Below are 21,951 nucleotides of genomic sequence, written 5' to 3'. Positions count from 1 at the left end.
GTATATGACACAGGTCCAGTCTGTGCAAGGGTCATAGCAAGAACCCATTTCTCTGCTGTAGAATAATTCCTAGCCGGAACTCTTTATCCTTGGTGGAAGACACCATGTTCTTCTTTGCTTTCCTGCCATTCTATCTGTCCTTTTTGAATGATTTGTTTTTGGAAGTTTCAACAAGACCAATGTCAAATGTAGTTGTTAATAATGTAGGAGAGGTTTTGGTGGGAAAATAAGCAGTATTCTTATATAGGAATTATAAGGAATTCTTATATAGGAATTGGTTAAGATGTTAGATCAGCGAATCTTGTTCCCTAGTTACTCTCATTATTTGTTTAATGATTTAGACAAAACGTTTTGCTGGCTTGATGGTACGGTGAAGACTTAATCTTTTAATAGTATTCTCTTTCAAAAAAACTTTCAGTTTCTTGGGAGACAAATTGCTTACCAATTGTTTAAGAATTCGAGCCTGCTAAAGACTTTTTCTAGCTTTTGATAGTCTTTTCCAGAGAAGTACATTTGATTATAGCAACTTCTGGCCACTTTGGATGAGCGTCAACCATTACTAAGGACATGTGTCCTTCAGAAGGTCCCACAAAGTCTACATGCATTTGTTGCCAAGCCCCTTCTGACCATTCCTATGAATGCAGCAGTGCTAAAGGTGGCAGGTTTCTTACCTTTGCACATGAAGAACATCTACCAGCTTTCTCTTCAATTTCTGCGATCAAATCAAGCTACCAGAAATAACCTAGCTATTTCCTTCATGCGTACAATTCTGCAATGGCCCTTGTGTACCTTGTCTGACACTCTTCTCAATGGTGGTGGAATAATCACTCTGAACCCCCAAATAAGACATCCTGTCTGTACTAACAGCTCCAGTCTTTCAAAGGAGCACGGTTTCCAGTCAGATGTTAGTTCTGAGATCTTCCTTCATAATACCATGTCCATCACTTTCGGGAGTATCAGATTGCTCCAAGTATACTTCCTCGCTTGTTCAGAAGTTTCTGGTGTACCGGTTCAAAGTAGAAAATACTTCCACACGAGTAGCTTGATGAACTACTAGCCGACAGACCACTTGGTAGTGGTAATCTTGACAATCCATCCACGTTACAATGCAGACTTGATTGCCGATACTTGATGGTATAAGTATGTGCAGACAATAGCAATGCGCATCTCTGCATTCTACTTGCTGCCAGTCGCAGAATTCCACTGTGTGGTCCAAAAATGATAGTTAATGGACAATGGTCCATCAACAGTGTCAAATTTCTTCTGTACAGGAGCAAAACAGTATAGCACAGGAACACCTTCGGCCCACCAAGCCTGTGCCAACACATGATGCCTTTTTCAACTAAAGACCTTTGCCTTCACACAGTCTATATCCGCCTATATCCTGCCTATTCATGTATCTGTCAAGATGCCCCTTAAACTTGCTATCGTACCTGCGTCTTCCACCTCTGGCATTCTAGGCACTTACCACCCTCTGTGGGGAAAAAAGAAGCCCCTCACATCCCTTTCAAACTTTTCCCCTTTTACCTTAAACCTATGCAGGTAAAGGGGGAAGGGGGGGGATCAGGATATTGAATTTGATGATTAGCCATGATCATAATGAATGCAGAGCAGGCTTGAAGGGCTGAATGGCCTATTCCTGCTTCTAGTTTCTGTGTTTCTATGTCCCCTAGTAATTGACATTTCTACCCTGGGCAACAGACTCCAACTATACATTCTATCCATACCTGTGGTAAACTATTTTAGATCACCCCTCAGCCTCTGATGTTCAAATGGAAACAAGCCAAGTTTGTCCAATTTCTTCTCATAGCTAATACCCTCTGAACGAGGCAACATCCTAGTAAACGTTTTCTGCACCTTTTCCAAAGCTTCCACATCCTTCTGATAGTGTGGCGACCAGAACTGTACACCATATTCCAAATGTGGCCTAACTAAAGTTCTATGCAGCTGCAATGCAACTTGCCAAAGTTTTATACTCTGTGCCCCAACCAATGATGGCAAGCATGCCTTATGCTTTCTTGACCAACTTATCCAATGTGTTGCTACTTCAAGGAACTGTGGACCTGTACACCGAGATCCCTCTCTATATTAATGCTTCTAGGGGTTCTGCCATTTGCTGTATACTTCCCTCCTGCACATACCTTGCAAAATGCATCACCTCTCATTTGTCACGATTAAATTTCATCTGTCATTTTTCCGCCTAAGTCTCCAGCCTATGTATATCCTGCCATATTCTCTGGCAATTTTCCTCACTATCTGCGGCTTGCCCAATCTTTGTGCCGTCCAAAATCAGACCACCTACGTTCTTTTGTGGAATATGAGCATGTCTGCAAAGCCAGTACATAAATCCCTTAAAAGATTTGTGCTGTTTAAATGTGTTGAATATGTTTTAATATTTGTAACTGCTTCTTCTATTGAATTATTTCTAGAATGTGTCCTAGCTGATCACCAATTTGCCCAAAGACTACAAGAAGAGGAGGAAAAGCAAAGAAAAGCTTTTGAAACCAAAAGAGAACATGAGGAATTTCAAAAACTTAAGGTATTTGCAGAAAACCTTTATGTCCTTGTTTGTCATGGTTCAATAAGTCTCCAACATCTGAAAATATAAGGCAATACCTGACCGGTGTTGTTGCCCTTCTTTGTCAGTGTGGCTCTAGAAAAGGTACAATGTTACTAATTTCAGATCTGACTTAGATATTCTTGCAACAGGTGATGTAGATCCATTTTGTGACCAGTCTGAGCATCTGACATTCATGGCTGCCCTTGCTGTCTATTAGCTAATGTGGTAGCACAATGTGAGGGTGTATCAGTAGAATCTCCTTAAGATCTGATATGTCATCTTTTATATGTGCTCCTATATGCACTTAAGTTTAATAAGCTGAAGCTTGATACAGATTATTCAATGTTTTACTTTACTTCTAGAATGTAAATGTAAAGAGTAATGATTAGAACCAAATGTCATTTATTAATTATCTTGCCTCAAAGTTCATTAGCCAAAAACCACCATATTATCCCTGTGAGCAGTTTCACATAATCTTTTCTGGGCAGTTTTCTGATTATAACCCATTCTAAGTTCAAGATGAGTGAGTTTCCCTTGCTAAGTCAGGCTCTCTTCCCAGACATAACTGAATTGATTACTTCATATCTGTCCTTTTCCTTCCTCTGTTACCAGAGAATGCAAGGGTTGTCATGATATAAGGTAAGATAAGACAGAAATAGAGTCTGGGGGAGTGAATGTGTGGGTAGAAAGAGCGATTTGTATTCATACAGTGCCTTTTGTGACTTTCAACACTCCAAAGTACTTTGTAGCCAAAAGGTACTTTTAAAGTATAGTCACTGCTACAGCCAATTTTTACTGAGCAATATCCCACAAACAGCAATGAAAAATGATTAGATAACTTGTTTTGCTTGAAGGATAAATAATGAAGACTTCCCTGCTGTTCTTTGTTGTGCGATATTTGTGCCACCTTATAAAGCAGATGGGACATTGTTTTCCAGTCCCAGCTGAAAGATGGCACCATTGATGGTGCAGCAATCCTTCAGTACTACAATGAAGTCAATACCTAGAGTCTCTGGAATGGGACTTAAAATCATGACAATCAGAGTCAAGCAGGGGACTGCATAGAATGAATGCTACATATGGAAGAGAGGTGGGTTAGAGTCATAGAGGTTTACAGCCCTTTGGCCAACTTGTCCATGCCACCTGTTACAACATAAGAACATAAGAAATAGGAGCAGGAGTAGGCCATCTAGCCCTTCGAGCCTGCCCCGCCATTCAATAAGATCATGGCTGATCTGAAGTGGATCAGTTCCACTTTCCCGCTTTCTCCCCATAACCCTTAATTCCCTTGTCTACCAAAAACCTATCTACCCGTGACTTAAATATATTTAGCGAGGTGGCCGCCACCACTTCAACGGGCAGAGAATTCCAGAGATTCAAGTAAGAACCAGCAGAAACGGAGAAAATGAATCATGCGAACAGACCAACAGATAGGTAGAGATCTGGGAGGCAGGGAGAGATTTGAAGATTGCTACAGCATTTGAGTAGAGTTGAAGTCTAGAGAAGTGGTTTTACAATTGCAACTGGTATTAGGATATAACAATCTGTGGCAAGCTTCATCTCATTAAGTAGGTGGACTCGAAATAGTCACAGATTGTTGAAGTGCACGTGAAGGCACATGTTGAAGACATATTTCAGATTATAAAGGGATCCTATTGTTACATCACCAGGTTATGGTTTTATACTGGACAATATGGGCAGTCCTAACTGCAGATACTTAGGGCTGTGTGTTTTCCAACAACAGCTCACTGTTGGCTGCCAGTGGGATCTTATGGTCCCACCGATGTCAACGGTGTTTTGTGTGGTTCACCTGTATTGCCACCAGGGAACCCCTCGCTGGGAATCGCCTTCAACTGGTCTAGAAGATCGTGGCAGCAGGAAGATCCAGAAAGTCCTGCCCTTAGACTGTTCACAAAATGGATCAGTGTCACTGTCTGCGAAAGAATATCTAATGCATACCTACTGAACTAAACAGATTGGAAGGTTGTGAAGGGGAGGGAAGGGGTGGCACAGTGGTTAGCACTGCTGTCTCACAGCGTCAGGGACCCGGGTTCAATTCCACCCTTGGGTCACTGTCTTTGTGGAGTTTGCATATTCTTCCCGTGTCTGTGTGGGTTTCCTCCGGGTGCTCTGGTTTCCTCCCACAGTCCAAAGATGTGCGAGTTGATTGGCCATGCTAAATTGACCCTAGAGTTAGGGGGATTAGCAGGGTAAATAACTATGGAAATAGGGCCTGGGTGGGATTGTGGTTGGTGCAGACTCGATGGGCCCAATGGCGGCCTCCTGCACTGTAATCTATGATTCTATGAAATAGAGGATAAGGGGCAAAGATGGAAGAAACGGAAAATAAAAACATAAGGCAATGGAGAGGAAGAAGCAATGTAGAGGGAGGTGTGAAAGACTAGAACAAGGGAGTAAAAAGAGAAGCAAGGAAAATAGACAGGACAAAAGAGGTAGCTAGGAAGGGAGATATGAGAAAGAAGCAGAAGGGAAGGATAGAGTTGAGGAAGATGGAAGAAAAAAATTAAATCTAGTCTGAAAATAACATTGCAACAAACAAAAGTTTGTTCTGGTTTGCAAGCTCAGTTTCTTCAATTCAAACATTTTTAGACAGCAGCTTAAATTATCCACATCATGCAGAGTGCAAATGAGTTTTGAAAAGGGGTTCTGAAACAACCCTATTTCATAAAGTTTAAAGTTTATTTATTAGTGTCACAGGCTTACATTAACACTGCAATGAAGTTACTGTGAAAATCCCCTAGTTGTCACACTCCAGTGTGTGTTTGGGTACACTGAGGGAAAATTTAGCATGGCCAATGCACCTAATTGGATTGTGGAAGGAAACCGGAGCATCCGGAGAAAACCCATGCGGACACGGCGAGAATGTGCAAACTCCACAAGACAGTGTTGTTCAATCCAAGAATTGAATCCAGGTCCCTGGCACTGTGAGTCAGCAGTGCTAACCACTGTGCCACCGTGTTGTCCTAAACAAAAGGCCTGATGCTTTTTCAGCCACATGACCCAGTCATCTACAGGAGCCTTTACCAAAATGGTGGGCACGACATTTTGGGTGTAGAAGGTGCATGCACACATCATCACCATATTGAATGCCCGATATTGTGCCTGTGTAACAATCATGCTGGTAACAAATTTCTATGTCCATGGTCCCCAAATAGTCAGTTATGGTCAGCAGGTTGTTCCTGGAGTCTTGAAAAGCTGATTGTCATTGGCTGCTGATCCACTGCCAAAAATACATGAGACTAGGGCTTCTTGTGATGACAAGTGAATAAGCTCTTTGGCTGCCAGGCCTGCTGAAAACACACAGGACTCGGGCTTCTGGTGATGTTGAGCAAATCGGCTCACTGACTGTCAAATTATAGGTGCCAAAATATTGATTAAGCTGGGTGAAGACAAAATGATGAGCGTGTAGCCAGCGACCTCCAAGAGTGCATTCCCACCAGGAGTGGGAAAGTTAATTTCTTTTCACGAATGTCAAAGGCCATTGTCTCATTTGTCAACAGAGTGTATCCTTGAGTAAGTGAAGTAATTTGGAACGGCATCACAAGAAAATAGATGCAAAATTTCAGAGAAAATTTCCTTTTAAACAGCATCTTTTGGACAAGAAAAGTGAGGAATTAAAAGATAATGTTGCAAACTCAACAGTTACTCTTCAAAACCTGTGGCTAAAGTTAAGTCTAGCAAAGAGGCATCTTTTCGCATTAGCCATCTACTGGCAAAACATAAGAAACCTTACACTATTGGCTAAGTTATCACGGAGACTATGATGGTTGCTGCCAACACCTTGTTCGAAGACTTTAAAAACAAAGATAAAATTATCACAGCCATCAAGAGCATGCCCTTGGTGCTTTAACAGTAGCCAGAAGGGTGAAGTTGTTGTCCAGGGATGTGTCTCAGCAAATACACCAAGACTTAACAGGCTTCTCACTGTTTCTCACTGCAGTTTGATGAATCAGTGGACATGATGGATATAGCCTAGCAGATTATTTTCATTTGCATAGCATTCAAAGGGGGGGCTTCCTCACTCTTTTGTTGCTCAAAGAGAGGACAAAAAGCGAGGAGGTATTGGCACGGTGATATTGTCACTGGGCTAGTAATTCAGAGACCCAAGGTAATGCTCTGGGGAATCCCACCATGGCAGATGGTGAAATTTGAATTTAATAAAAAAACCTGGAATTAAAATTTTAATGATGATCATGAAACCATTGTTGTAAAAACCTATTTGGTTTATTAATGCTCCTTAGGACAAGAAATCTGCCGTCCTACCTTGTCTGGCCTACGTGTGACTTGAGGGCCACAGCAATGTGGTTCACTCTCAACTGTCCTCTGAATTGGCCTAGCAAGCCAAGAGCAACTGGGGATAGGCAATAATTGCTGGTCAGCCAGCGATGCTCATGTCCAATGAAAGAATAAAAAAAATTAAAAGGTACCTGACTGAGAAAAACATTCCAGTCAAGAAATTGGTTTCAATCACAACTGATGATGCATAGTAAACACTGGATATCAATGAAGGCTTTGTTGCACTTCGCAGAAATGATCCTGACTTCTCTGCCTTTGTCGGTTACCACGGTGTTATCCACCAACAAACACTACCAAGCAAGATTATTGATTTTTTTTCATGTAATTCCAGTTGTCAAGATTGTCAATTCAATTCTTGCCACAGCTCTGCAACATCACTTGTTCAAACAAATACTCGGTGAGCTCGATGCCATCAACAGTGAACTAATCCTTCACGCAGATGCAAGGTGGTTAAGTCATGGAAAAGTCCTCCAGAGATTTTTAGTTCTGTTCCCTGAAATTATCACCTTCCTTGAATTAAGAAATGAGTGTGCAGCGAGCTGTCAGATAGTGTGGTTTCTAGACCTGGCGTTTCTTACAGACGTAAATGGAAAATTGAATGAGCTGAACCGTGAACTGCAGGAGAGGGACAAAGACTTGTTACACATGATTAGTGCAGTGAACGTGTTCAAGTTGGAACGTGGCCTGTGGCCCTCCCACTTAAAAAAACAAAATTATTGAGCACTTTCCAAATCTGGAAAAAATCCAACAACAGGTCCAACAAAAAGGCAAACAAATTCGGTGACCACCTGAACAAACTGGGAAAGAAATTTGACAGATAATTTCAGGAGTTAAACAAGATGGAACAAATCATTATGTTTGTTTCAAATCCTTTTCTTCATATGGATATAGATACTGGAAACAGGAGCAGGCCATTTAGCCCTTTGAGACAGCTCCAACGTTCATTTTGGTCCATTGGAGAACTGACAGCAAAATTTCAGCAGGTGTTCAAAGAAAGCAGCGGACTTGATATCAAAATAACCATCACGCAAAATGGCATAGAGCTGAACGCCATAATTTTTCAAATATAAATCGAGTTTAACATCAGAATACTAACTGTTTACAAAGCTGTATCTACCTTTGAGGCAATACTTCAGCCATACTAAAGATTATGATGGGGGTTCTAATTAAGGTCATTCAGTTGAGAGTAATTACCCATTAAATTTCACGTTAGTTTCTAATTTGCTCGATCATTGGGTGCTATGGACACTGTACAACAAACTGTTGGATACACACAGCCACTGGAGGGAAATAAATGGGAAAAGTTTGACTTGTTCTCATTAGACGTGATCTTTACTTGATTATTTTTCCATAATATCTCTTCATAACATAACGAGCTAATTACATGTGTTTCACTTCTGGTAACGGTTTCCATACCATGTTTTGTTTCAAAAGGCATGTTCTCAATAATGATAAGGAACTAGAAAGAAATCTTGTGTAGTGTACAAAGTCGATAGGTATAACGCATATTTCTTCTATCTGTCACGTATGCTTATCCTCATTGTTTATTCCTTGCCATGTGGTTTTAAAGCAGCAAATTCTCTGAGTATGGGAGATTGACCTCTGGAAATATACAGAAACAATAATTATTAGTCACAACATTGATTTTATTTAAACAAATCTGATCCCATAAATGTATATTGATGGCTGGTGTTCCTGCAAGCTCCCCACTTTTAGATAACTTTATCAAACTGGAATTTTAAAATTATTTGGTTTTTTTTCTCCTAGCAACAATATGGGTTAGATAATAGTGGAGGATACAAACAACAGATAATGCACAATATGGAGAGAGCTGTGGCACGGGGTCAGATGAATCCTGCAGAGTACCATCGCAGAAAAGCAGAAGTAATGGAGTCATTAGCAGTTGGAGAAGATGATGGCAGAACTAGAACTTCAGGTATGATTAATTTTTCATTTACTTTGAATCACAGAAACGTTAAGATGTTTACAAAGCTATTTCTTTGACACAATACTGATCCCTGTGGCTCATTGCTTGTTACTTGTTACATTTTATCAAACTGTAGAAGACCAATTTATGCCCACCCTCTGCTTTCTGTTAGCCAACCAATGTTCCATCCATGCCAATATGCTACTCTATATAACCTGAGCTTTTAAGTTCCGTAATAATCTTTGATATGGTACTTTATCAAATGCCTTCTGGAAATATATTCACTTACTGAATTGTGTTCTTCTTTTACAGGTCTAATAAGAGCACTAAATGAGTATTATCAGCGAAATGGTGCAGAAATCAGGCATGTTTATCTGTGTGCAGAAACAGATCACTATCATGCCTCTCTAGGTGACAAAGGCTGGGGATGTGGATACCGAAACTTTCAAATGATTATTTCCTCACTTCTGAAGATGGAAGGATATAAGCATGACTTACATGGTACTGATATTACACAATAACATTACTTTTGGAAGGATAGTGGAAGCAGGTTCTGAAAAAACACTATTACTTATCAAGTTCACACATTATCTATTTGAAACTTGGCAATCCTAGATCACAGGTCTTGTGGCACATTAGATAGTGTCTCTGCCTCTTGAGTCAGAAGCTGCAGATTCAAATTTCACTCAGCGTGAGACCAGCAAAGAACATGCATTTATGATGCAGCCAAACAAATTGAGTAGCAACCTGCAAATCCTTCCAACATATGCCCATCGCAGCAGTAGGAGTGGGAAAGATTCCAGGTTAGTCATATGAACTGTCACTTTCTATAGTTCCAGACCACAATATGTTGAGAATGATGCATGTTACTACAGCAGTGCCTACTCCAATCGCTTTGGATCATGTAAATCAAGCCCAAGACAGAAGGTGAGAGCCCTCGGGGGTGTCTCAACTTGTTGAGACTCTGAATTGGACTTGATTTGTTTGAATTGGAATAAAAACAATAAAAAACCACAGCAACTTGGAATCCCTGTGTGAACTGTAACAAATTGTATCACAACCAATTCTAGATCACAATATCAGGCAGTACAGTGGTTAACATTTGCTGCTTTACTGCGCCAGGGACCAGATTTCAATTCCAATCTCGGGTGACTGTGTGGAGTTTGCACGTTCTCCCTGCGCCTGCGTGGGTTTCCTCCGGGTGCTTCGGTTTCCTCCCACGTTCCAAAGATGTGCAGGTTAGGTTGATTGGCCATGCTAAGTTGCCCCTTAGTGCCCAAAGGTGTAGGTTAGGGGAATTAGCTGAGTAAATTTATGGGGTTAGGGCCTGGGTAAGATGCTCTGTCAAAAAGTCAGTACAGACTTGATGGGCCCAAATGATCACCACTCACACTGTTGGGATTTTATGATGAAATAATGGACAAATTAAGGGTTGTCTTGAAGGAATATCTGAACAGTGAATGTGACAATTGTGCTTTCCCTACATTTTTCTTGTTGATCTCATGTCAGTTTATGTCAATTTTCTTTTTTGTTCCAGGAGACCATTGCATTACTTCAAATAGTAGAAATATAGAAACATAAAAAAAGGTGCAGGAGTAGACCAGTCGGACCTTTGAGCCTGCATCACCTTTCAATATGATCTTGGTTGATCATACAGTTTCAGTATCCTACTCCTACTTTCTCTCCATACCTCTTGATCCTTTAGCCATAAGAGCTCCCTCTTGAACATATCTAATGAACTGGCCCCAACAGCTTTCTGTGGTAGAGAATTCCACAGGTTAAGAAGTCCTTCCTCATCTCAGTCCTGAATGGCTTACTCTTATTCTTAGACTGTGACCCCTAGTTCTGCCCTTCTTGCATACTCTTCCCGCATATAGCCTGTCCAGTCCCATCAGGATCCTGTATGCTCCTTTGAGATTCCCTCTCATTCTTCTGAATTCTGGTGACCACAAGCCCAGCCTTTCTTCATATATCATTTCTGCCATTCCAGGAATCAGTCTGTGTACATTCCTTGGACTCCCTCAACAGCAAGAATGTTCTTGGAGAATATATAATTTATTTTGTAAATTGGAACATTTTCTTTGAAAGCATCATGAAACACTAATGTTTGCACCCAAAGCTAGAAAAGGCTTTAAAACTCTTTACCATGAGGTACAGCTCAAAAACTAACTGTAAACTGCACTGAAAGGTGGGATAAGCAGGGCTGGGAGAGATTTTGTATAAGAGAATTCCATCTCTATTGCACCTCATCAAATGCAATATGTAACTTTAAAACTCAGCCCAAAAATAATGAGATGACTGACTATATTTATTATTTTGGTGCTGATTTTTCAAGGAAGTAAATTTTTGCCAGGGTCAGGCAGCATAGATCATCTTCAAAACTGCCCCTGTAACTTCAATGTGCACCAGGGTTGCTCAGTGGCACAGTGGTTCACACTGCTGCCTCACAGTGGCAGGGATCCAAGTTCAACTGCAGCCTTGGGTGACTGTCTTTGTGTAGTTTGCACATTCTACCCGTATCTACGTGGGTTTCCTCCAGGTGTTCTGTTTTTCTCCCAATGTCCAACGATATGCAGTTTAGGTGGATTGGCCATGCTGAATTGCCCCTTAATGCCCCAAGGTGTGTATATTAGGGAGATAAATGTATGGGGTTATGGGTATTGGGCAGTGGGTAGGCTTGAGTAAGAGGCTGTTGTTGGCGAGTCGATGCAAACTCTATAGGTCAAATGGGCTCTTTCTACACTGTAGGGACTCTATGATCTTTCCTTAAATAAGAGGACCAAAACTGCTCAGAACTGGCAGATGTTTCATCCAGGCGACAGCAGCTCTATAAATGTAGATCTTGCCCTATATAACACCAGAGTGTCAACCTAGATTGTGGACTAATTCTGGTGTGGGATTTAAAGCCATAACTTTCTGCATCCAAAGGCAACTCTATATAAAAAAACCTAATACAAAGTTGAACTTTTTCTTTTAAATAACCTCTAGATGCCATTTTTGGCCATTGTCCTCCTGGGTCATTGGAAAGAAGAAAGTTAGCAGTTTGCCTTAGATTATACTGTGTTTACACATTTAAACAAATGTTCTTTTTTGGTTTGGGTGGAGAGTTGTAAACATTTTTATTTATTCTTTTAGACCTTGTAATCCCATGCATTCCTAAAATCCAGTCTATGATCGAAGAAGCATGGAAGGATGGTTTTGATCCTCAAGGCGCTGCACATTTTAAAAATAAACTGCAGGGCACTCGAGCTTGGATTGGAGCAACAGAAATCTATTCTTTATTGACCTTTCTAAGAGTAAAGTAAGTATACAATTCAAAAATAAATGAACCTCCTAATCTACTGGTTATAGCTTTTCACTGAGTTGCAAAAGTTGCAAGAGTTGACTCAAATTCACTTGTTATGATTAAGAGACTAAAATTGGTACTTGCAATATAACAGCACCATTAAAGTACTGTGTCTCCAACTGAATTAATATGCATATATAATGTGTATATATGTATTCATTAGGGCTGGAAAATGAATGCTGGCCCAGCCAGTGATGCCCACATTCCATGAGTGAAAATGAAAAAAAAACATAAAAAGATATTAAAGATTTCAGCTGAATATTTCAACATTTATACTTTGCAGTGAAAAGCTTAGTTGTGTTTTTAATGGGAATGTTCAGTCCCTGTTCCACAAAGACTGGAATTGAATTGATGTTTTACTTCATCACTACCTTTTATCCACCTCCACATTGGCACCATACGCTGCCATTTGAAAGAATTGTGAACAGCTGACGGCATTTCCGAATTAGTAAAAATCAGCATTGTTACTAATGAATCCTGTTTAGATGAAATTTATGTGGTCAGGTAGATGAAATTGTTGTTTTGGAAATTAAATATTTAATTTTCAGATCCAATTTCCACATCAGAGACTGCTAGCAATTCACATCCATAGGTCAGAAGCAAAGTAAAATTGTTTTGTTTCTGACTGACACTGTGTTTAATCTTGCACATAGTGTACTGCTGCAGTATTTTAAACAAAAAATATCATCAGCATTTATCCTGATGCACTGTAACTCCTCAAAGCCAACAGAGACCAAATCAAGCCCAAATCCCAGAAGAAATTTGCATGTATCCTTACTTATCTCAAGAAAAGACAGTGATAATGTGTTTTTACAGCTCAAGGGAATTTTGAATTGTCTGTTATTTTTGAAGTACAGGAAATAATGGAAATACTTTTCGTAATATTAAAAATCTTAAAAAAGATACTGCAACTTTAAATATACTCATATGGTGTGGAATAGAGTGATGTGGTAAAGACACCATCCAGCACAAAACAGCCTGCGAGATTTCACATTCACATTCAATCCCTTCATCACCAACATACAGAGGCAGCAGTGTATACCATCTACAAGATGCACTGCAGGAACTCATCAAGGCTCCTTAGGCAGTACCCTACAAACCCATGACTGGTACCATTTAGAAGGATAAGGGCAGCAGAAACCTGGGAATACCGCTGCTCCTTCGCTTATTGCCAAGTAAAAATCCTACAACTCCCTCTCCAGCAGCACTGTGGGTGTACTACACTGCAATGACTACAACAGAACATGAAGGCAACTCACCACCACCTTCTCAAGGGAACCACTTGGGATGGGCAATAAATGTTGGTCCAGCCAGCGATGCCCACTTCCTGTAAATCTTTCAAAAATTTACACGCTCATTGACTTGATCATTGTGATAACTACATATGAAATCAAAAGCAGTAACAGATCCTTGATCTTGCCATATCAATGTAAAGTGTATACTTATTCCTGCCTGAAAGTAGTCTGGGTTTCTTTACATATGAGCAAAGAGCCTGAGTAAGTCACTTGGCTCGTCGAGCCTGCTCTACCATTTAATAAGGTCAAAATTTGAGTCAACTCTTGCAATTCAGTGAAAAGTTATAACCAGTAGATTAGGAGGTTCATAAATATGGTCTCGGAAGCATAGGAGGTTTTAATTAAGTCAGGCAACATGGTCGGTGCAGGCTCGGAGGGCCCGAAGGGCCTGTTCCTGTGCTGTAATTTCCTTTGTTCTAACTGCCATAAGTTGCAGATGGAATTTAACGCTGAAAAGTTGAGGTGATATACTTTGGAAAGAATTTGACAAGAAAATACTCGATGAATGGAGGTTCTGTGGAATAAAGGGACCTTGGCGTGTTTGTCCACAGATCTCTGAAAGTGAAAGGGCATGTTAGCAAGGTAATGAGAAAGGCATATGGGACACTTGCCTCAATCAATCGAAGTATAGATTACAAAAACAGGGAAATCAAGTTGTATAGAACTTTGATGAGGTCACAGCTAGAGTACTGTGTGCAGTTCTGGTCGTCACATAGGAAGGGTGTGATTGCACTGGAGGGGGTGCTGAGAAGATTCACCATGATGCTGCCTGGGATGGAGCATTTAAGTTATGAAGGGAGGTTACGTAGGCTTGGGGTGTTTTCGTTGGAGCAGAGAAGTCTGAAGGGTGATCTGTTCAAGGTGTACAAGATTATGAGAGACATGGACAGAGTGGATAAAGAGCGGCTGTTCCCCTTAGTTGAAGGATCAGTCACGAGGGGACATAGGTTCAAGTTGAGGGATAGAAGGTTTAGGGGGAGATGTAAGAAGAAACCTTTTTACCCAGAGGGTGGTGATGGTCTGGAATGCACTGCCTGGGAGCGCATATGACTGATATGTTCGTAATCGCAAACAGAAAACATACAATGATCTGCAACAGAATGCTACTTGCTGCAGATAATTGTAATCAGCAAACAATTTTCCCTGTAGTAGAATAAACTGAGACTAATCTATCTGTGAATTTCAGGTGTCAAATAGTTGATTTTCACCATCCCACTGGACCATCGGACACACATCCTCTCTTGTTTGAGTGGCTAAGACAATTCTATTCTTCTGGCAGGGAAGCAGAGCCACGGCTACAACCCAGGGTGGTATGGACAAACAAGCCACCGATCTATCTACAGCATCATGGTAAAAATGTAGATATAATTTCTGGTATTTTCTAACTTCTTTTCACTGATTCTCAGTTAAACTAGTATGTTTTTGTTGTTATTATCCACTTGATATACAGGGAGAAGCAAGGAAAGTGTAACTTTTCATACATATGTTCTCATAATAATCACTCTGAGGGGCTAAGTTGTAGGAAGACTAAACTGTTGCTCCTTCTACCCTGGAGGAAATTGAGTATAGATGTACTCCAAGGATAGAGAAATCTTGGTATGGAAAGCCTCTCCCCCAGAAGATTCTGTGGATGGAATCAGACATGGAAAGCAAAGTGCCATTATAATTGATTTCATGTATTGTAGGTTATTACTAAAATACATTCTGTATAACTAACTATATTTGAAGCTTTAGAAGCATTGGAGGAACCTTTTATCAAGTGCTTACCTGGATTTTAATATGTAAAATTGGTACCATCAACTGTAAAGACTATTCAATTTTTATAGCTGATAATATAGAAAATTGTGCCCTATACATTGATACCTGGGTGTCCTTGTGCACCAGTCATTGAAGGTAACATGCAGGTGCAGCAGGTAATAAAGAAGGCAAATGTTGGCCTTCGTTGTGAGACGTTTTGAGTACAGGAACAGGGATGTGTTGTTGCAACTAAACAGGGTCTTGGTGGGGCCACACCTGGAGTATTGAGTGCAGTTTTGGTCTCCTTTTCTGAGGAAGGATGTTCTTGCTCTCGATGGAGTGCAGCAAAGGTTTATCAGGCTGATTCCAGGGATGGCGGGATTGACGTACGAGGAGAATGACTAGGTTAGGATTGTTTTTGCTGGAGTTCAGACAACTGAGGGGGGATCTCATAGACTGCAGAATCGGGGGTCACAGTCTGAGGATTCGGGGTAGACCATTTAGGACAGAAGCGAGGAAACATGTCTTCATCCGAAGAGTGGTGAGCCTGTGTAATTCATTACCACAGGAAGTAGTTGATGCCAAAACACTGAATGTGTTGAAAAGGTACCTGGATATAGCACTTGGGGCAAATGGGATCAAAGGTTATGGGGAAAAAGCAGGATTAGAATGTTGAGTTGAATGATCAGCCATGATCATGATGAATGGCGGAGCAGGCTCGAAGGGCCAAATGGCCTCCTTCTGTTCCTATCTTCTATGTTTCAATGAAATCACTGCCTTCTATATGTTTTCCTATACTGAATATAAATACTTACAATGTGAATAGGGTGGTGAGAAAATCTGCATTAATGAGAACCATAGTTTTATCTTGTGCCTTTACTGGCATGTTGCGTAAATGTCTGCGATGATATCTGAATGTAGTGTTCATTAGGTGAGTACATTTGAGCCATCGCTAGCCGTTAAGATTATCTAATTGATTAAATGGATTATCCCTAGTTAAGTAAATAGTTTATCCCTAAAGATTTTGACTTTTATTCCAGCCACTGATGGTTAAGTGATTGATACATTTCAGGTTTTCACCCAACATTTCTATTTTGTAATCGTGGCAAATAGGTAGTTTTCCTAACCAGACCAAAGATACAGTAATGGGAAATCTGCATGTATATGCCACATATTGAACATTCCCAGAATTAATGGGAATAAATAAATAATCTACGGAAGATCGTGTGGGGGATTTCTTCTCTCCTGTAAAAGGGAACAAGTGTTGTGCTGTCTTACCAATGTATAAAAGCTAAACAAAACAGATTTATTTGCAAGAACAATCAACCAAAATAATGAAACATATAGCACACTAACAAGTGTATTACTTTAAAGCAATAAATAAAATGCTTTTATGTATTTTTTAGAATACATTTGTTTGACTGCAAGGCATTAGGAAAAATAGTCTCTGAAAAACCTTATGTTATGACATGGTCTGAATGTACATTGATACCTCCCCCTCCCTCTGCCCCTCAGATCCTAAGGAAGCATTTAATGTTAATCTTTGTATTTTATCTGTCCTTTATCCATTCTGTCTACTGTTTTTGGTAACATTTGGATAAGTTGTGAATAATTTGAAGCTCATCTTGCATTCCGACTATGAAGAAATGCTGAGATGTAATAACGAAAAATAATGCTAAAAATATTGTTCAATAAGGAATATTTATAGTATTTATTAAAATAATTTGTATATCTTTGAAACTTCAGGTCACAGCCGAACTGTTATAGGTGTAGAAGAAAGGAACAATGGAACACTTTGCCTTTTGATTTTTGATCCTGGCAACCATGAAATGCAGAAACTTTTGCGCCATGATATGACTGGGGTCAATCTGAAAATGATTCGTAGGTTTATTGGAAGTCTGAAACACAAACAGTATCAGATAGTGGCAGTAAATGGTTTCTTATCAGTGGAAGAGAAAAATGTAAGTGGATTATTAAAAACTGAGTGTGTTATATTCAGCAAGTCAAAATGTAATTATTTTTGACAAGATTTCCATTCAGTCTTTAACGATGACCTTGTCATTTTAGTTCTCTGTCCCACTCCAACTCTGGCTCCTCTGTTCATGGCCTCCTTTCTATTCTAATGAAGATCAACAGAAGTACAAGGAAAAGCACTGTGGGTGGGATTCTTCCAAAAAAATTCTAAGTGTTGAATTCACACAAAAGCTTGAGTAAATCCTGCTTTTTATGGAGCAGGAGTTTCAAAATGACTCTCCCACACCCTGTGCACTGCAGAGGGCGCCAGCATGACTCACTCCAGAAGTAAGTGGGCAGGGCCAATTCCCGCTGGAGAGGTCGGCATAATTGCACTGAGTGGGCCACTGTGCATGTGTCGATCTATCAATATCAGCCCCCCCCCACATCCCATTTGCCGGTCTCCCAGACATGTCCGGGCCAGCCTCCATCTCCCACTACACCTTTCCCCGCACCCCCTCACACCCTGGTGGCTGGCCCTGCTCAGTGGCCTCCCTCCCTTCCCAACCGATCCTGACTACAGAGTGACAGTGGGACCCCTTGCCCCTGAGGGGCCCTGCCCCCAATCAGGTCCCATCCTCATTAGGCCCTGCCCTCTTGGCACTGCCTCATGCCCAATGGATTTTGACACTTTGCCCCTTTGGAAATGGGCATTTGGCACTTTGCCCCTTGGGGTGTGCCTGTGGGTTCAGTTTGGCATTGCCATGGTGGCAATGCCCAAGGAGGAACTCCCCAGCTTCCAACCCTCGAGAGAACCCCCCCCCTTCACTCTAGCAGGATTGGGCTGCCAGCTCATTTAAATTAGCTGCTGCATAGATTAGGCAGCTCCATGCTGTTTTCTGGAAATCTGGCACTGGGAAATGCGTGGAAGATCAGGCAGCAATCGTAAATCAGCTGCTGCAAGAGTCTCCCAGCCTGCTCCACTAAAAAAGCTGTTCATTAGGGTGGGTGAATCGCTGCCGCTCCCACCCCCCACCCTTTGATTAGGCACTTACAATCTTCTGGATTCAACATTGAGTTTGACAATTTCAGATTTCTCCTGTCTGTCTGGAACAGCATCTTTCGGAATGATTCACATTGTAATTTACACTTCTTCTGGACTCATCTTTGTCTCTTGTGACATCATCATCCTCGTTTACCATGCACCATTGTCCCTTTTGCTATTTACTCGCACATCTTCAACCCTATTGCAGGTCTTTCGCCTCTGCGTCCCCATCCACTGCCTTTCACTGCCCCTGTACTTGACTAAAGCCTGTTATGTCACCAACTTGTTTCCAGTTCTTTCCAGTGACAAAAGGTTTTCAACCCAAAATGCTAAGTTTGTTTCTCACTCCACAGATGCTACCTGACCTGTGGAGCGTTTCCAGTATGTTCTGTTAAGATAATCCATCACTTCGATATACAATTGAAATCTTGTTAATATAACACACAAACCATATGGTTATTTTGTGAATTATCAGCAGAGATAAAAACATGCCAGACAATGTTATATACATCATTTCATTGATATAATATCGGTACACAGAGCAAAATTTTGCTTGCATGGCAGAAAACATTATATCTATCTTCCTGCTTCCTGAGCATTTGGTCTGAGGGGATAACCCAAAGATGCAGTGAGGAATTCCTGTCTGGAAGTTCCCAGGGAAGGGTTTACCCAGCAATTGTGCAGTAGTGCTAACTTCCCCTGGACAATTGCCCTGAGTTGGGAACCATCAGATAAAATGATTTAAAATGGTAGGGCTTCCAGTTTTACACTTGTAGTTACTCTGAAACAATTATAAGAAAGGAAAGCACTTAACTTCATTGTAATTCTTTTAAAGACCCAGACCAAACCCTGCACAGGACACCCCTAACCTCCTCCCATGACTAAGCACCTGCTACCCACAGTATTTCACCTCCCGCCTCCCCCACGCCCATTGCCACCCTGAGCAACTGGGCTCAACCACTCCATCAAGCCTACCATCAACTTCCCCAATTACTATTGTTCTTTGCACTGCCTTACATTGTCTTCTTACAGCTATTTTGAACTCCACATGCTTGATCTAAGTCCTTCTGGTTTTTCAAACATGCCACTCCCACCTCCGCTTTGATTTTTTTTTAAGACCATTTTCTGTAACAACTGCCCTCTTAAGATCTTATCTTATAAATTTTCATACCTGGTTGAAAAAAAAGCGTGAATAACAGATAAACCTGGTGAGGTTCTTTGTTTTTATAGTTATGTGTATGATGATTCAAAGTTATAAAACCTAGTCAAGAATATGACCTTGCTTTCAAATTGTAATAAATAATTGTTTAAAATAATTGTTTAAAAAAATACAATTTTTAATGCCTGCTGTTGATTTATAAATGATGTTTGCTTTATCTGTTTCTTTCCAGGCTCGGAAGCATGCATCTGTACTGTTGACAGCAGAAAAGGTGCCGTAAAGAAATTCTTCACACCTGGAATTGCTATGCAAGATTTCCTTCACATACACTTTTGCTTGGATGAAATGTAAATTTCAATTTATACATCTTTTTTGATCTTTTTTGATCAGTGATGTTTAACATGACATCTTGAATATTTTAACTTGATATTGATCCCTTACAATGTGCTAGGTCAAACAGTGGAAGACTTAATCGTGCCTGCTAATGTGGGCCACAACTGTCTGTAACAAGTTATATCTCTTAACTGATGGGTACATATAAGAGTTTAATGAGTGCATTTAAAATTTACTTATTTTTTCTGACCTGATAGATAGATCGTTCTCTATTGGAAATGCTAGCAATACTTATCAGTGTTCCTTTGTGCAGATAGAAGCAGTCTGTTAGACTTTAGAAAATTGAGGCTTGCATGGTGAATCTGTAAACATAGCCACTAATGAATACTTCAGGTTTACTTGTTTTGTACTTTTTCTACACTTATGCATAAGATGTGAACTTGAAAATATGATCAAATGACTGGAAAGTTATTTAATAATTTTTCATTGCATCTGTATAACAGACAAATAAACAATTTAGATCAATTTACATTTGTATATTTGAATTTATTATCTTTATTTCTTTGCAACAATCATACAGTTTGAATTCAGTCTGGTCTTCTACATGTATAAACATATGCCCAGATTTTCATGGAGCAATCAAGACTCCGAGGAACTTCCAAATGGTGGGCTATGCCAGGATATGCAAGTCCTCCATTTCTGAGCAGGGGATGGGACGGGGCACAATTCACACATGAGGGATACTCAAACCCAGCAGACCTATTTGAACTCCTGTGCTCATTTCAAACAGATCCCATTTTGCCTGTTGCAAATGTCTTCACACAATGTGGGAGTCACATCTTTATGGAGTAGATGTAAAAGTTGTTGAAAAGCAGATAAGATCTGTATAACTGTAATAACATGAAGTTATTTAAATTCATGACCCTTTAAAAATAAAACATCCTGTTGATGAGTGAGAGTTTTAAAATAACTCTTCTAACAGTCTCAATAGCTGTATGTTGACATTTCCCTTGGGGCTCCTTTGAATACTTAACTGATTTCCAGAAGTGACAATTATCTCAATACGAAGGACTTTGAGTTCACAGCTTGATTGACAGCTCAAAGCAACTATGAAAGGATAGACTGTCTTTGATGTGGGACTATGAGTAGTGTCGTGGTTCCCCAGGACGACAACTTATGTAGCCCGATTGAAACAGAGAGTCTGAGTTGTAATCTTCCAAGCAGTAGACTTTATTTTCCAGTACAAGAGAATAAAGCCGGGATGTCCGGAGCATTCCACAGAGCCCTTGGCTTACAGTCTTTTTATGCACATTTCAGCTCCATATCTCAAGATTCTTATCTCGCTTTTACAATGCGACCTCGTTTAGCCACCATTGTTTCTGTACTGACCCCTTATTTACCTTGCTTGAGATTGGTCACCCATTGTTACGTCTCTTTTCCTCTCGAAACCATGGTAGTTACATCCTTTGCCCTTATCTTTACGACTCTGCTTGTACAACAATAGTGGTTTAGCTGACTTAGGCCAAATGTGAAGAAAAACATGCTCACTTTATTCTTTCCTGCTTGTTACGATCATATATTAAGCTGGACAGCTGTATAGTACCCATTGTCTCCCCAAGTGACTGCTGTTTACTTTCATTAATGGATAACTACTATACTACTTCATCGGGTCGCATGCACTGATTTCATCAGCTATACTTGATTACCCATCCCAATTCTACTTACCCATCCTAATTCTACTTCAAGGAAGACACTCTAATACTATCCGTGATTCCATATTTCATACCCAGTTTAGGTACAATTGTTCAGTACAAATTCTCTAAGTACTAACATGCTTACATATTGAGTACAAATTTCCTTACATATCCCCCCTTTGAGACTATCCCCTAGTCTCATCCCAATTACCAAGGCCAGCTCAGATAGTCCCCCTTGTTTGACCCTGTTCACATGCACATATTTAATCACACTTGTAGGCAATGTGGGGGAGCCACGTACTTTGGCCAGGGATCAATGTCCCCATTCTAGTCTTATCATGGCTTGTCTAGCAAAAGTCCTGATTTTTAGGTTGCTCCCCCAGATTGCCTGCCCCTAACAGTCATCAGCCAAAAACCTTCCCACCCTTGTCTAGGGAAGGGAAAAAGACTGATTCCTGTGTACAGACTAAGTCTCTTGGTCTCCGTAGGCATCGGTGAGGTTGTAGAACGATCCTCCACTAGTGCAGCTATTTCGCAAACTGACAGGTTTCAATTTCGACCAGGGTCATTGTGAATTCATCCAGC

At 40.5% G+C, this 21,951-nt stretch overlaps 1 protein-coding gene across 5 annotated transcripts in view; it reads left to right on the top strand.

The window, feature by feature from the left end:
- zufsp (zinc finger containing ubiquitin peptidase 1) overlaps positions 1-20,201 on the top strand; it is a 36,313-nt gene extending 16,112 nt beyond the window's left edge. For all 5 annotated transcript variants that reach the window (XM_080192605.1, XM_080192608.1, XM_080192609.1 and 2 more), the window contains 7 exons: positions 2,430-2,539; positions 8,645-8,813; positions 9,117-9,305; positions 11,940-12,105; positions 14,632-14,795; positions 16,929-17,143; positions 19,572-20,201. In XM_080192605.1, the coding sequence (XP_080048731.1) occupies positions 2,430-2,539; positions 8,645-8,813; positions 9,117-9,305; positions 11,940-12,105; positions 14,632-14,795; positions 16,929-17,143; positions 19,572-19,619 (1,061 nt within the window). In that variant the 3' untranslated portion in view covers positions 19,620-20,201. The remainder of the gene's footprint in view (positions 1-2,429; positions 2,540-8,644; positions 8,814-9,116; positions 9,306-11,939; positions 12,106-14,631; positions 14,796-16,928; positions 17,144-19,571) is intronic.
- The last annotated feature ends 1,750 nt before the right edge of the window (positions 20,202-21,951 follow it).

Source organism: Carcharhinus amblyrhynchos, chromosome 7, assembly GCF_965287045.1.
Source record: "Carcharhinus amblyrhynchos chromosome 7, sCarAmb.v2.hapA, whole genome shotgun sequence".
In the NCBI taxonomy this organism is placed as follows: domain Eukaryota; kingdom Metazoa; phylum Chordata; class Chondrichthyes; order Carcharhiniformes; family Carcharhinidae; genus Carcharhinus; species Carcharhinus amblyrhynchos.
This window is presented reverse-complemented; position numbering and strand designations above follow the sequence as displayed.